We start from the raw sequence: 17,635 nt of genomic DNA on the forward strand, positions 1-17,635 counted from the left end.
ACTAAATAACCAAGAGATCACTGACAAAATCAAAGAGGAAATCAAAAAATACCCAGAGACAAATGACAATGAAAACACGATGATCCAAAACCTATGGGATTCAGCAAAAGTAGTTCTAAGAGGGAAGTTTATAGCAATACAATCCTACCTCAAGAAACAACAAACATCTAAAATAAACAATCTAAACTTACACCTAAAAGAACTAGAGAAACAAGAACATACAAAACCCAAAGTTAGTAGAAGGAAAGAAATCATAAAGATGAGAGCAGAAATAAATGAAATAGAAAAAAACACACAATAGCAAAGATCAATAAAACTAAAAGCTGGTTCTTTGAGAAGATAAAATTTATAAACCATTAGCCAGATGCATTCAGAAAAAGAGGGAGAGGACTCAAATCAATAAAATTAGAAGTGAAAAAGGAGAAGTTATAACAGACACCATAGAAATACAAATAATCCTAAGAGAGTATACAAGTTTCTGCTGACAAGCAATGCTATGCCAATAAAATGGACAACCTGGAAGAAATGGACAAATTCTTAGAAAGGTATAACCTTCCAAGACTGAACCAGAAAGAAATAGAAAATATGAACAGACCAATCACAAGTATTGAAATTGAAACTGTGATTAAAAATCTTCCAACAAACAAACATCCAGGAACAGATGGCTTCACAGGTGAATTCTATCAAACATTTAGAGAAGAGCTAACACCCAACCTTCTCAAACTCTTCCAAAAAATTTCAGAGGAAGGAACACTCCCAAGCTCATTCTATGAGGCCACCATCACCCTGATACCAAAACCAGACAAAGATACTACAAAAAAGAAAATTACAGACCAATATCACTGATGAATATAGGTGCAAAAATCCTCAACAAAATACTAGCAAACAGAATCCAACAACACATTAAAAGGATCATACACCATGATCAAGTGGAATTTATCCCAGGGATGCAAGGATTCTTCAATATACACAAATCAATCAATATGATACAGATTAACAAACTGAAGAAGAAAAACCATATGATCATCTCAATAGATGCAGAAAAAGCTTTTGACAAAATTCAACACTGATTTATGATAAAAACTCTCCAGAAAGTGGACATAGAAGGAACGTACTTCAACATAATAAAGGCCATATATGACAAACCCACAGCAAACATCATTCTCAATGGTGAAAAACTGAAAGCATTTCCTCTAAGATCAGGAACGAGACAAGGATGTCCACACTTGCCACTGTTATTCAACACAGTTTTGGCAGTCCTAGTCATGGCAATCAGAGAAGAAAAAGAAATAAAAGGAATACAAATTGGAAAAGAAGTAAAACTGTCACTGTTTGCAGATGACATGATACTATACATAGAGAATCCTAAAGATGCCACCAGAAAACTACTAGAGCTAATCAATGAATTTGGTAAAGTTCCAGGATACAAAATTAATGCACACAAATCTCTTGCATTCCTATACACTAACAATGAAAGATCAGAAAGAGGAATTAAGGAAACAATCCCATTCACCACTGCAACAAAAAGAATAAAATACCTAGGAATAAAGCTACCTAAGGAGGTAAAAGACCTGTATGCAGAAAAGTATAAGACACTGATGAAAGAAATTAAAGATGCTACAAACAGATGGAGAGATATACCATGTTCATGGATTGGAAGAATCAATATTGTGAAAATGACTATACTGCCCAGGGCAACCTACAGATTCAATGCAATCCCTATCAAATTACCAGTGGCAATTTTTACAGAAATAGAACAAAAAATCTTAAAATTTGTATGGAGACACAAAAGACCCCGAATAGCCAAAGCAGTTTTGAGGGAAAAAAACAGAGCTGGAGGAATCACACTCCCTGATTTCAGACTATACTACAAAGCTACAGTAATCAAGACAATGTGGTACTGGCACAGAAACAGAAATATAGATCAATGGAACAGGATAGAAAACCCAGAGATAAACCCACACACCTATGGTCAACTAATCTATGACAAAGGAGGCAAGGATACACAATGGAGAAAAGACAGTCTCTTCAATAAGTGGTGCTGGGAAAACTGGACAGCTACATGTAAAAGAATGAAATTAGAACACTCCCTAACACCATACACAAAAATAAACTCAAAATGGATTAGAGACCTAGATGTAAGACCGGATGCTATAAAACTCTTAGAGGAAAACATAAGAAGAACACTCTTTGACATAAATCCCAGCAAGATCTTTTTTGATCCACCTCCTAGAGTAATGGAAATAAAAATGAAAACAAACAAATGGGACCTAATGAAACTTAAAAGGTTTTGCAAAGCAAAGGGAACTACAAACAAGACAAAAAGACAACCCTCAGAATGGGATAAAATATTTGCAAACGAATCAACAAAGGATTAATCTCTAAAATATATAAACAGCTCATGCAGCTCAATATTAAAAAAACAAACAACCCAACCCAAAAATGGGCAGAAGACCTAAATAGACATTTCTCCAAAGAAGCATACAGATTGCCAAAAAACACATGAAAGGATGCTCAACATCACTAATTATTAGAGAAATGCAAATCAAAACTACAATGAGGTATCACCTCACACCAGTTAGAATAGGCATCATCAGAAGATCTACAAACAACAAATGCTGGAGAGGGTGTGGAGAAAAGGGAACCCTCTTGCACTGTTGGTGGGAATGTAAGTTGATACAGCCACTATGAAGCACAGTATGAAGGTTCCTTAAAAAACTAAAAATAGAATTACCATATGACCCAGCAATCGCACTACTGGGCATATACCCAGAGAAAACCATAATTCAAAGAGACACATGCACCCCAATGTTCATTGCAGCACTATTTACAATAGCCAGGTCATGGAAGCAACCTAAATGCCCATCAGCAGATGAATGGATAAAGAAGATGTGGTACATATATACAATGGAATATTACTCAGCCATAAACGGAACGAAACTGGGCCATTTGTAGAGACGTGGATGGATCTAGAGACTGTCATACAGAGTGTAGTAAGTCAGAAAGAGAAAAATATCGTATATTAACGCATATATGTGGAACCTAAAAAAATGGTACAGATGAACCATTTTGCAGGGCAGAAACAGAGACACAGATGTAGAGAACAAACGCATGGACACCAAGGGGGAAAAGTGGCGGGGGGCTGGTGGTGGTGGGATGAATTGGGAGATTGGGATTGACATATATACACTAATATGTATAAAATAGATAACTAATAAGAACCTGCTCTTTAAAATAAATAAATAAATTAAAAGTTTTCAATATAATTTTTATCAACTTAATGAAATTCTAAGTCTCTTACAAGATTTGAAATTTCATTTTCAAATCCATCTGCATTATAAGCAGGGAAGGATTAATGAGTGGTAATCAATTTTATAAGTGGTCAGTTTTCTTACTGAATATTTTCAAGTTCTAATCTTGTTTTCCCATGCAACCTTATCAATGTGATGATTCAGATAATAAATTTTCAAAAACTGAGTAAAGAACCTTTCCATCTTACCTCTGCCACTCCAGTAAAAACATTTAAGAAACTAGCTAAAGAGACTATTCGCTGGGAAACTCCTTTCTGAATGTGGAGTATGCTAATAATTAGCTACTTTGGTTTTAGTATTTCACAATTATCACTGGCCATGCCTATCTAGAAAAGCATTTCTAGAAATGAATGATATTCTTATTAAGCCACTGAAATTACTTCCACTTGCCACTGTTTAATTCTTATCTAATCTCACCAAACCTAAGTTTTACAGCCCAGACATCAGGACACATGCTGTGCATTATACAGAATCACACAGGATAGCTATATATTAATAGAACTCTGGATCAGTAGTTTCCAAACCAAGGTCTGGCTTCTTATATAACATGGCTGCATAGAATTCAAATGAAAAACTGTTATTTTAACCCACTCCTAATAATTCTGATTCTGCAGGTATGAGGTAGGACGAGGAATCTATTGTTTAAAGCTTCCAAGGGATTCTCCTAAGTAGCAGGTTTGAAGGACAGTGGATAGATAAACTTCAAAGCCTCTTCCAGTTCTCCATGATTCAAAAACTAAAATTTTAATTGCAAAATTTCATATAGCAGGAAGCCATTAAGGAAGCTATTTTTCACTTAGAGTCTTACCTGACTCACCTGAAATTACACCTTTTTGGTAGTCATTAACTTTGATGGCCAGGCTTTTGACAAAATGATGCTACCTCAAAATCAGAACTACCAGAGACAGCAAAGCAACAGGAACCTAAATATCTGGAGATTTTCTTTCACTTCTTTTATACTTTGATCATGAATCATAACAGAACTAACTAGTCAAAAATGAAGCTATAAATAATATAAATGTCTTAAAAAGATAAGATTTCAACACCCAATTGATTTTATATTGACTCCAGGTCAAATTTAATTTCCGACTAATAAAGTATCTTTAATTATTTCCCAGATAACCTACTAAGATGTGATACTTAATCTGATGTTTGTCACCTATCCAAAATATTGTAAATGGATATGTAAAAATAAAAAAGAGAATAAACATACATAGCTTTAATGCTTTCAGTGAGGTTTGTTTCAAAAGAGAGAAACTGTTTTCCTCTCTTTGTGAAGCCTCTAATTTCAGATCCTGCAGCAATAAAAATTTTCTCCTGGGGCGTGTTAAGAACCCCTCCTAGTTCCAATCTGGCAATCTTCTGCCCAGGTAAAGTCTTGAAGACTGTCTGCAAAAATCATTGAGGAAAAAATTAAGTACACAAATTTATTCCAAGTATTTTCTTTTACCATAAAAAATGTTTTAAACTTACAACATATTATAGTTCTAAATAGGAACACCTTTAGATACAAATGTATCCAGTGGTCTTCTGGGTTTTTTGCTAAATATCTTCAAACTTTGCAACGTTTATTCCCACTCACACTGCATTTCAGTGACATTATTAAAATCTAAACTCTTGCAACTCAAAGTAGGGTTCGCTAAGCAGCAGCATTAGCATCACTTACCTTATTAGAAATGCAGACTCTCAGGCTCAACCCCAGATCTACTGAATGAGAATCTGCATTTTACCAAGATTCCTCAGCTGGTTCCAGTGCACATGTTTTTATACCTCAATCATCTTTTTAAAACTAATCTCTCCTGGTTCCCTTACAATTTTATAAATTTTAGTAGTATAAATTAAGGACTGTAGAATTTACTGAAAACCTGAGCATATAACTTCATATCTCTCTATTTAATTGGAAACATTTGCATCCTTAGTTTATTCCTCGTTATCTTCTATATTATTATTGGCATCAGTTTCTTCCCTTCACCGCCAATGACTTATACACAGAGAATAAAATATCTGGAAGGATATATGAACAATGGAAACACTGAGTTTCTGATAGTTTTTACCCTCTTCATCTTTTTGCAAATTTCATATAATGTAGAATGACTATAAGAGTTCACATCTCAGACCCATCACTTGTAAACTATGATCTGGGAATATGATGACATAAAACTCACTTCCTTGGTTAGGCTATATTAAGTGGCAAAGGTGATGTGACGGTCACGTCCATGTTACACTGTTATATAAGACTCCATCTTAGCAGACTGGACAGATTTCCCTGATGGCCTGAAGAAGCAGTTCACCATGTTGTGCGAGGGCCTGGGAGAAGAGCTCATGGCAAGGAATTGTGGTGGGCCTCAGGACGCTGAAAGCAGGCCCTGGCTTACGGACAGCAATAAAGTGGGGACCTCAGTCCAACAACAGTAAAGAACTGAATTCTTCCAACAACTACATGGGTTTGGAACAGGACCCTGAGTTCCAGAAAGAAATAGAGCCTGGCTGTACATGTGTTGCAGCCACGTGAGGCCTCGAGCTTGGACTCCTGCCCCGTGAGATAATAAATGTGTTTTGTTTTAAGCCCCTAAATTTGAGGTAACTTGTTACACAGCATAAAAAACTAATATATCACCCTAGGCTGTCAAAGATGTTTTACAAATGGCTAGCAAATGACTCTCATGCTGCCTGTAATCTCATACTTCATATGACTACTTCCCTCAACCTATTTTTCATTATGCTTTAGAAAAAATTTTAATGTAGGAGTATTCAAAAGGTACACATACCACTGCTTCTCCCTTCTTCATGCCAAAGCACATAACTACTCCATCATGATCTCCAACAACCACCTGTAACAGATTGAAGAGAATCTAAAATTACTGTTATTATGCCCTACTAACTTATGGGGAAAACAAGATTCTCAATATATAAATTATGATTTTAAAAGTAGAGACCAGAAAATCTAGTAAAGACATCCCCACAAAAAATATCCACCAAAGAATTGTAAGAAAGGGCCAAAGAGAAGGCTATGAAGAGTTGTTATGGAAATAGCTGGCTTTCTGTTCTGTTCCTACAAGGTAAACAGAACAAGAAAATAGAGACAGAAATGACAAGGAGGCAATTTTTTTTTTCCTTTAACTGGAGCATAAGAACATTTTAAGATTAACTTTTAAAACATTATCAGGCACTTCCCTGGTGGCGCAGTGGTTGAGTCAGCCTGCGAATGCAGGGGACACGGGTTCGAGCCCTGGTCCGGGAAGATCCCACATGCCACGCAGCAGCTAAGCCCGTGCGCCACAACTACTGAGCATGAGCTCTAGAGACCACAAGCCACAACTACTGAGCCCGAGTGCCACAACTACTGAAGCTTGCGCGCCTAGAGCCCATGCTCTGCAACAAGAGAAGCCACCACAATGAGAAGCCCGCACACCGCTGCGAAGAGTAGCCTCTGCTCACCGCAACTAGAGAAAGCCCACACGCAGCAACAAAGACCCAACATAGCCAAAACTAAATAAATAAATTTATATATAAAAAAAATTATCAAAATGAGGTTGTGACAGACTTGATATTTTTAAAACTTTTTACTTTTTATTTTTATTGACGTATAGCTGATTTACCTAATTAAATTTAAAAGCTTTTGCAAAGCAAAGGAAACCATCAAAAAAACGAAAAGACAACCTATCGAATGGGAGAAAAGATTTGCAAATAATAAGACCAATAAGGGGTTAATATCCAAAATATGTAAGCAGCTCATACAACTTAACATAAAAAAAAACAAACAACCTGATTAAAAAATGGGCAGAAAACCTGAACAGACATTTTTCCAAAGAGGAAATGCAGACGGCCAACAGGCACATGAAAAGATGCTCAACACCGCTAATCATCAGGGAAATGCAAATCAAAACCACAATGAGACATCACCTCACACCAGTCAGAATGGCTATCATCAAAAAGAACACAAATAACAAATGTTGGCAAGGATGTGCTGAAAAAGGAAACCTTCATACACTGTTGGTGGGAATGAAAATTGGTGCAGCCACAGTGGAGAACAGTACGGAGGTTCCTCAAAAAACTAAAAATAGAACTACCATATGACCCAGCAATGCCACTCCTGGGTATATATCCAAAAAATCCCAAAAACATGAATTCGAAAAGGTACATGCACCCTAATGTTCACAGTGGCATTATTTACAATTGCCAAGATATGGAAGGAACCTAAGCGTCCATCAACAGTTGATGGATAAAGAATACTACTCAGCCATAAAAAAGAATGAAATTTTGCCTTTTGCAACAACATGGATGGACTTGGAGGGCATTATGCTAAGTGAAATAAGTCAGACAGAGAATGACAAACTGTATGATAACATTTGTATGCAGAATCTAAAAAATACAACAAACTAGTGAATATTAAAAAAAAGTAGCAGACTCACAGATATAGAAAACAAACTACCAGTGGTTACCAGTGCGGAGAGGGAAGGAGGAGGGGCAACACAGGAGTAGGGGATTAAGAGATACAAACTACTATGTATAAAATAAGCTAAAAGGATATATAGTATAACAGGGAATATAGCCAATATTTTATAATAACTAAATGGAATATAACCTTGAAAATTATGAATCACTACATTGTACACCTGTAACTTATATAATATTGTACACCAACTATATTTCAATAAAAATAAATAAAATGATCTTTTTAAAAAGTGTAAAAGAGTCCTGAGACCAAAAAGTTTGAGAAGTGTTGCTCTAATTGAGTGAATAAATGACAGTCAAAAATCTGTTGATTTATACTGATAAAATGTTAATATATAGGAATACTATATTTATTTTGCAGCTATTAAAATATCCTACTAGTCTACCAAGAAATTATAGTTGTCCTATGGAAATCACAGGATTAATATTTCTATTAAAATAATCAATATTGTTAGTTAAATGTAAAGATTAACATCAATATATTTAATTACTCTTAAAAATATGATAAAGTTTTTAAAAAGCATTTTCTCTACAGTCTATTGTGTTTTTTTTCTTTTTTCATATACACAATCTGGTACACACAGGGTAAGTTATTACCAGAAAAATGGAATATGGTTTTCAACTAGTTTGCTTATACTATTTACTAATTGTACATAATAATTATAATGTCCAAGAAACTTACTGTCTATAAATGTCCCTTGGTATTCTAATCTCTGTTCAAATGAAAAGAAATTCATTTCCATTTTAGCCTTGGAATTAAAAAAAAAACTTATCAATAATGAAGGAAATGTAAACCTCTCCTCTGTCAGAGCTGAAGACATATGGAGAAATCAGTATCTCTACGTTACCTTTTGTGTGGCTCTATATCTTGAAGCAGGAAGTAGCTTCATAGTCTTCTGAGAGGTCACTCCCACCTAAGGAAACACATCAGCTGCCTGGTGAGTGATTTCTGATACACTAATTTGAAGTTATTAAATCAGAGATTAAAAGGACCAGCAGATTCTAATCATAGTAAGCCTCAGTTTTTTTATTGCAATTAATTAGTGAAATGAAATAATTATTATCAGCAATGAACTTATTTTCTAATGAAATATACTACAAAAGTCAGAATACAGGAAACAGTCAAAAATAGTAAAATTTATGCTATAAAGTTGTCAAGTCAAAAATAATAACGTGGCATTACTGGCAAGATACTTCACACCAAAAAAATATTTCTATAAGCCTTCTTTTACAACTTCATACACTTGTTAAAGTGTGTTCGTAATTTAAAATCTTTGGTAATAGATTATTATTGAAAATGCAACATAAAAGATTTTAGCTAAAATACCACCATGCTGATGAAGATTATTTTACAAAAGTTACAGAAGATGGAAACAGCATGGTTTGCTCAGCAGGGCACTGTCACTAGTGGTGCATGGTTAGGGGAGGAGAATGGGACCAAAGAGAGAGAAACTGGTGGAAACAACAGACAATGCAAGAATTTACATATAGTATAGGTCTATCCTTTAATTCTGTATTCTAGGGGGTAGTATTAAAGTTTAATCTGTTTAGATCCGTATTTTTGAAACATCAATCTAGCAATGATATGAAGGATGTCTTGGAGGGAGGTAAGCTGGAGGCTAGGAGCTATTTCAATTATCCAAGCAAGAGAAGATGAGGACTGAACTAGGGGTAACAGAGATGGAGGGAGCAAATGGGACAGATTCGTGAGATATTTAGGAGATAAAAGCAGCAAAATGTGGTGACCAGATGGATATGGAAGATATTAAGGTGGGAAGTACCTAGCATGACTCTCAAGGAAAGTGACAGGACAAACATTTGTACCATTAGCCAAAATAGGATTACTGAAAAAAGGAGATGGAGAAGGAGAGAAAGTCTAGGGCTGAAATATTGAGAGGCAGGGTGATGCACCAGCAAGAACACCAGCTCTGGAGTCAGAGGCTTTGTTTCAAATAGGAACTCCATCCTTTCCGCTATCATGTAAATCACCTTCTCTGAGCCCCTTGATCCTCATGTACCTACTTTAGGAATTTTTATGAGGATTAAATATGTGTACGTGTGTTAAGATCTGAGAATAAACTAGACGCTCGAAAACGGCTGTCATTGCTTTTATTATGATCTGGCTCGTGGGGTCCGGCTCACAGTAAGAAACAAGTGTCTGGCGCTCGGCAGAAGGGACTGGGTACAGATGGAGATCAGGGAGTTAGAAGCTGCAGCCGGGGAGGAGGAGAAGGGTCCCGGGGAGGAATCCGGGAGCGCATCAGGACATTCACAGCATCTTCAGGACCTGGCAGACGCCAGCACCGCGGAGGTGCGTGCTCCCTCTTTCCAAGTCCCCGTGGACCGTCACCAACAAGCCGGAGTTGCCCGTGAGCAAGGTGTCTGGAGGGTGGCACCCAGATCCGCTCCTGTGCCGCGGCGTCGCCGCCGAGACACCCCAACAGACGCCAGTGGAAGGATCGAATCCTCTCAGGGAGCGCAGCTCACCCCGCGCAGCGACCGCCCCAACCCCTCAGGTTTACCTGTAAATAATCCGCTCGGTTTAAATTCAGATCCATGACGGAGGCACGGACGCGCTGGGCAGCGCCAGGCCAGGCCAGGTAGGATAGAGGCTGCGGGACCCCAGGCCTCCGAAGGGAAAAAGCTTGCTACCCCACTGAGGGCCAACGCCAACGACTCAGGGCTCAGTGGGGGATGCAAAGGCGGAGCGTCAGGGCAGCGGCGTCCTGCGTGACGTCCGTACGTTCCTGCGAGAGGGCCCCGGAAGGAAATGAAGCCCCACCCCCTCCCGACAGACCGCCCACTGACTTAACCCGCTCCAATGAGAGGCGGAGAGGAACGGAGGGCGAGCTCCAGGAGACCTGAGAAGGGTGGTTTCCAGGGAGACCGGAGACGCAGTCTTGGCTCTGCCTCCGCCACCGCCCTGAGCCCCAAGTCTTAAGTCTTTTCTGTGTAGAGCCTTGACTTGAAGCCCTGGTAGATTCTGACCTGTTTCACCGCCACTAGAAAGGATCCCTCAAAGAATTAGGTTTCACCGCCATAAGAGTTAGCTTACAGCAGCATAGGAGTTCTCAAACTTTTGGCCCTAGGACCCCTTTACAAAACTCTTATAACTATTGAGGACCCCAAAGACCTTTTGGTTATATGAATTATCTATTGATATTTACCATATTAGAAATTAGAACTAAGTTTCTAAAAAATATATTAAAAAAATGAACTCATTATATAAATATTTTAATGAAAAATAACTATTTCCAAAATAAAGAAAAGTAAAAAGACTGGCTTTGTTTGCAAATCTATTCACTGTCCACCTGAACAGTGAACAGGGGAGTCCCAGATCTACTTCTGCATACAATCTATTGGTATATGTTGTTTTTTGTTTCTTTGTTAAGTATATAAAGAAAATGTGGTCCAAACTCAAGTGGTAGTTTTTGAAAAGTTAGTTGCAATGTGGCTTCATTATACAACATCTCCAAAAGTCCATTTGTTAATGTCATCACAGATTCCATCAGAAAAGTTTTGAAGTGTTGGAAAGTTGTCAACCTCAGATGGCGGATACAAATTTTTGAAAAATTCGAATTTGTGCTTAAAAGCTTGAATTTGAAGCATTGGCAACAAATGTCAATTATTTTCCTTGAAATGATAGTTTTCCTTCTTGAATTCACAAGAAAGTGTATGCCAAGTATCCAAGTCTAAATAATCATAATTTGTCAGTCGTGCTTTCAAAAAAAGTTCCATGAAAAAAACAGTGAGTTCAGCTAGCAATTCAAATAATCATACAAGTGCTTTTTCTTGAAACAACTAATGTACTTCCGTATTCAGTAGAAATGCTTCATGCATACTTCCCATGTCACCCCACAGAGTATTAAAAAGGATATGTACTTAGACTTCCTTGGTGGTCCAGTGGTTAAGACTCCACCCTTCCACTGCAGGGAGCCCAGGTTCGATCCCTGGTGGAGGAACTAGGATCCCACATGCCACGTGGCATGGCCGAATTAAAAAAAAAAAAATGATATGTACTACGAGTAGAGGCTTAAAATTAACAATTTTCACTGCTTCATAAAGAACATTTTTACATGAAACTTTGTTTCCTGTCAATGTGTGGCCTTGATCAACGCTTAAGTACCAGCAGTATTAACCAACCTTGCTTTTGTACCATTAGTACAAATGTCCACACAGTGAAAAGGGCAAGTAGCATCTTATTGTTATGAAAATACCTTCAAAATCACAGACCCCCCGAAAAGGCCTCAGGGACCCTCTGACTATTGCTGGCCTATAGTGACCCATGATCTGAATGAGAGCTGACCTTACTTGACTCACTTTCATCAGTCCTTCCTTTGTGCATACCACACTCTGCCTACAGAAATACTACAGATGAATAAGTGGTTTCTGTGGTCTACTGGGGAGAGTTCACAAATGATTTCTGTGGTCAACTAGGGGAGAGTTCACAAATGTTTGTGAAACAAGAATTAAGCCCTTGAGAAGAGGTTCTTTTTTTTTTAACGTCTTTATTGGGGTATAATTGCTTTACAATGGTGTGTTAGTTTCTGCTTTATAACAAAGTGAATCAGTTATACATATACATATGTTCCCATATCTGAGAAGAGGTTCTTAAGAAAAGAAATTATTTCCTACACAGAGATCTGAGAAGGTTTTGCCCAGGTCCCAGGACATTCCAGACAATTCTTTTTTTTTTTAATTTTTTATTTAAATTTTATTTTTATTTTTGGCTGTCTTGGGTCTTTGTTGCTGCATGCGGGCTTTCTCTAGTTGCGGAGAGTGGGGGCTACTCTTCGTTGCAGTGCAGCGGGCTTCTCATTGCAGTGGCTTCTCTTGTTGTGGAGCACGGGCTCTAGGCATGCGGGCTTCAGTAGTTGTGGCACGCGGGCTCAGTTGTTGTGGCTCGCGGGCTCTAGAGCGCAGGCTCAGTAGTTGTGGCGCACAGGCTTAGTTGTTCCGCAGCATGTGGGATCTTCCCGGACCAGGGCTCGAACCCTTGTCCCCTGCATTGGCAGGCGGATTCTTAACCACTGCACCAACAGGGAAGCCCCAGACAACTCTTTTGCTGAGGCCAAAATAACTCAGTATTGAAATAGACAACAATGCCTGAAGATGGTTTAGCTGTGTAGAAATTTGGAGAAAATATCCATTTAGACTCAACAAAAATACATATAAATTTTAGAAGTAAATTGAAAAAATAAAGCCATAGAGGAGATAAAATAGAATTGTAATAGAATTTTATGGAATTTAGGGGGTTGGAAGGTGTATTAGTTATGATAGAGCCACTATAATAAAGTAGTACAAACTGAGTGGCTTAGACAACAGAAATTTATTTTCTTATATGATCTCACAGGCTAGGATTACAAAATCAAGTTGTCAGCAGGGAACCAAAACAATCCTCTGAGGCATTTCTCCTGGGCGTGTAGATGGCCATCTTCTCCCTGTTTCTTCATATGGTCTTCCCTCTGTGTTCATCTGTGTCCTAATCTCCTCCTCTAATAAGGCCATCAGTCATGCAGGATAAAGGTCCACCCTAGTGACCTAACTTTAACTTAATTATTTCTTTAAAGGTCCTTTCTCCAAATACAGTCACATTCTGAGGTACTGGGAATTAAGATTTCAACATATGAATTTGGCGGGGGCTGGGGGTGGGGGGGAGGCACAATTCAGCCCATAACAGAAAGGAATTTGTTTCATCTTAAAAAGAATAGAAGAAACCACAAAGAAAAAACAGATATGAAAAACAAAGATTAGACATTTCAATATGTCACAAAAATTTTAAAACAAAAAATTTAGGACTTCCCTGGTGGCGCAGTGGTTAAGAATCCGTCTGCCAATGCAGGGGACACAGGTTCGAGCCCTGGTCCAGGAAGATCCCACATGCCACAGAGGGACTAAGCCCGTGCGCCACAACTACTGAGCTCATGTGCCACAACTATTGAGCCCACGTGCCACAACTACTGAAGCCCGCACACCTAGAGCCTGTGCTCCAGAACAGGAGAAGCCACTGCAATGAGAAGCCAGCGCACCGCAACAAAGAGTAGCCCCCTGCTCAATGCAACTAGAGAAAGCCCGCGCACAGCAACGAAGACCGAATGCAGCCCCAAAATAAATAAATACATTTATAAAAAAAAAAATTTAGGATAAAGTTAGTATCTTAATAAACAGTTCATACAAATATTTTAAAAAAGAAATATAATTATTCCAATAAGAAAAACATGAACAGACAATACACAAAGAAGATGGCTACTGAACAAACATATAGAAATTCGTTACCTTCACTTGTAATCAATAATATTAAAGCAAGATACCTTTTTTGCCTTTCAAATTAGAAAATAAATTTAAATGATACCACTATATGCTGTAGAGAAAGCGTGTGCTCATCATCCATGATGCTTTAAACTAGTAATAAAAACCCTTTTCAAAAGCAACTTAGTAATGTATATCCAAATCTATAAATTATGTGGTGATATTTTTAACCTATAACCCCAATTCTGGATATTTAGTCTATGAAAACAGCACAAAATAGGTTAGAAGCCATGATCGAGGCATTATTTAAAGTAGGAACCTACGTGTCCAATAATAGGGGAGTATTGCATCTCTCCACTTTCCGGGCTATTATGCAGCCATTGAAAGTGAAAATAATGAAGGCTGTATAGCAATGTGGAAAGTGCTCAGGACAATTTTAAAAGAATATCAAATTGTGTGTATACTATGACTTCAATTATAGGAAAAGACTGTTAAGAAATATACCAAAATAACTTTAGTCGGTTATAAATTGAAGAATTATGAGCTTCTCCTCCTGTTTTTTTGTTTTCCATGAGGTGTTTAAGAGTCATCTGTTTAACTGGGCATAGTTTCCAAAGTACGCAATCCGCTGTCCCAGTGATTGCAAGTTTCTGATAAAGGATATTCTAAGACGGTGAGTACCGAATCTTCCCACCGTCTATTTTCTTGTTTCCCTTTTTAGGTCCTGGCAGTGCATGTTAACAATTTAAGGAAAATGGTACCGATATCAATATTGTTATGTTTTTGTATTATAACAAACAAACCATCAAAATGTCAAAAACCTGGTGAAGTGGGCAGACATTATCTTTTTAAAAATGATGCTTGGGAAGTATTTATAGTATTCCAGGACTGGGTGAAATCTTAGAAAACATTAATTCAATGTTTTCACTTTTGGATTCACAAACTATTTTCATAGTAGTATATAATCCTTCAAAGTCCTTAGGAATTTTAATAATAACTTAATTTTTTCATTGTGTGGTTTTGCAATTAATTTTGTGTAATTTTTGCATAGAAATGTAACTTTAAAGAAAAGGTATTTAGATTGCTATTTAATTAAGGTGGCATTATAGAATTCATCTTTATACAATATTTATAATATTTGTAATAAAAACATAGGCTGGCAATGCTCATTTTCCATTTAAGAAGTGATGCCCGCTGTTTATTTCACATTCAGTTAATTGTGTAAAAGATGAGAGGTTTTCTTTTGAAGATCAACTTTTTAAAAAAATTTATTATTTGATATTTATTTTTGGTTGCGTTGGGTCTTCATTGTGGTGCATGGGCTTCTCATTGTCGTGGCTTCTCTTGTTGAGGAGCACGGGCTCTAGGCACGCAGGCTCAGTAGTTGTGGCACACGGGCTTAGTTGCTCCGTGGCATGTGGGATCCTCCCAGACCAGGGCTCGAACCCGTGTCCCCTGCACTGGCAGGCAGATTCCTAACCACTTTGCCACCAGGGAAGTCCTGAAGATCAACTTTTAAAACATAGAAATGAGGCTATGACATATTATCAAAAATAAATAAAAAGAGCTTGTATGATATGTTACTTGGAATTCTTTCATTCTGCATCTAGAAAAGGCAAGGGATGTATTTTTTATTTTTAAGTACTGTGTTCTGTTTCAAAATGATGAGCAAAAGTTTCAAACTACTAATTTTAAGCACTTGTCAAATAATTAGCAGGGTGGGGAGTTTTTATTCACAATAAATGAAATACAAAGTTAGACAAAATTGCCACTATATTTTCTCTTTTTAAACATGTCTTAAGGTAGTTGCGACATCTTGGTGGGCTACATCAAAAAAAAAATAAAAGCCAAAACAAAACAAAACCCCCAAATACAACACAACACAACACAACAAAACCCCAGATGATTGCATCTCAGATGTGATAAAAATTGCCATGAGACAAATTTACTGAATTACCATGCACTTCAGTAACTTATAACCTTATGTTGTGGTCTTAAAGCTATCATTGTAAGCATAAATTAAAGAACTCATTACTAAGAATAGGAGCATTAAATTCATTATTCACTAATTGTGTTAAAACCATCAACACAGCTAGAGGTGGTTGGCTGAGTGACTGAGTCATGAGTATACATATTGGTCTCCACTAATATGTGGTACCAATTTGGAAACTCTCAAACTCTTGTTTTAGAAGGAAAAAGAAGCATACAATGGAAAAAGAAAAAAGAAAAACAATAAATAGCCCTTTTAGGCTGACTTTAAATAAAAGCAAGATATGGAAACAGAGATCATTACCACCTTGGAAGATGATATTAACCTTCTGAAACACCTCTACAATGCCCAGAGACCAGGAACCCCTGGTGTAGCATAACCCTATTTGACTGGACAATATATGAGACCAGAGAAGTTAAGTGATTTGTTTCAGGCCACACAATTAACAATTAATGCAGCTTCAGTTTCCTTTAGACATTGGCCATATGACACTTTACCATCCCATTTACAAAAGCTGCTCTCATTTGGCTTACACATTTGAATTGAAATATGTTGGACATGATGGGGAAAGAGAATTATCCTAAATTATACTAACTTTGCTTTTTTTTTTTTGGTTGGAGCAGTGTGGCTTGTGGAATCTTATTTCCCTGACCAGGGATCAAACCCAGCCCGCAGCAGTGAAAGCAAGCGTGGAGTCCTAACCACTGGACCGCCAGGGAATTCCCTAAGTTTGCTTTTAATAATCACAACATATTTATGTCATTTCTAAGTTTCAGTAGTGCACAGAACTTTTTGAAGACACTGGATACTATTTTACATAGTCCCTTCTTTTATTTCAAGTCTATGAATCCAAGGTTCTCAACATATTGTGAATTCCAGCAAGTCAAGGGTCCTCAGTAAGTTTAATACAGCAAGCACTTACAAAGTGCCAAACTTTTTAAACAATAAGCCTAAGAAGCCAGTTGAGTGTTGCCTCCTTTCCTTGATCTTATCTGTAACAGAGGAAAAAACTAAGCATAGCGAAGAGGTCAAAAAGTAGGAGATATTGGACTTTGATAGTCCTGTAATCAACCATAAGCACCTAAATGTCTTTTGCTAGACAAGTTGCTTTTGGTCCTGTTAAAGTGTTCCCTTCTCCAAGTTGCCCCACCAACTTCTTTGGGCTTTACTTTTAAGCCCAATGTGCCTGTTACAATAGTAAGTGGGTCAAGGACTTGGTGGCCCAGGCCTATCATTAACCTCAAAGAAGTATTAATTCTCACGTAATCCTCTAAACTAATCTTCACCTCACCCTTAAGTTACCACAGTAATACCTACCTCTTAGGGTGGTTCCCTAGACGCAAATTCTAACAAGATTTGGATGTGGTGATTTATTGAGGGGATGCTCTCAGGAGAAAGGGAGGGAGGGAGGAAGGATAAAACAGGGAAGAAGCTAAGAAAAGATTTGGTCTCAGCTGGAGTCTAGCTGCAGCCTAATCCTATCCAGAGCTCTGAAACATGAATTGCACCAAAAGAGTTGGCACTACCTTGACACAAGGGGACAGCTTTTTGTGCGACCACGCCAGTTGGTCGTTTATTGGTGTGAGGAGGGGAGGTCATAACAACCAGACCAGGACAGGGCTGCTTTCTT

At 37.7% G+C, this 17,635-nt stretch overlaps 1 protein-coding gene across 1 annotated transcript in view; it reads right to left on the reverse strand.

Moving 5' to 3' along the window:
* The window catches only part of BBS7 (Bardet-Biedl syndrome 7), a 41,439-nt gene extending 31,115 nt beyond the window's left edge, over positions 1-10,324 (reverse strand). Inside the window, exons 1-4 of the mRNA XM_065877761.1 lie at positions 10,289-10,324; positions 8,615-8,680; positions 6,080-6,142; positions 4,525-4,700 (exon numbers count right to left, since the gene is read on the reverse strand). Of these exons, the coding sequence (XP_065733833.1) occupies positions 4,525-4,700; positions 6,080-6,142; positions 8,615-8,680; positions 10,289-10,324 (341 nt within the window). The remainder of the gene's footprint in view (positions 1-4,524; positions 4,701-6,079; positions 6,143-8,614; positions 8,681-10,288) is intronic.
* Between the last annotated feature and the right edge of the window lie 7,311 nt (positions 10,325-17,635).

The sequence above is a fragment of the Phocoena phocoena genome, chromosome 5, assembly GCF_963924675.1.
Source record: "Phocoena phocoena chromosome 5, mPhoPho1.1, whole genome shotgun sequence".
NCBI classification, from domain to species: domain Eukaryota; kingdom Metazoa; phylum Chordata; class Mammalia; order Artiodactyla; family Phocoenidae; genus Phocoena; species Phocoena phocoena.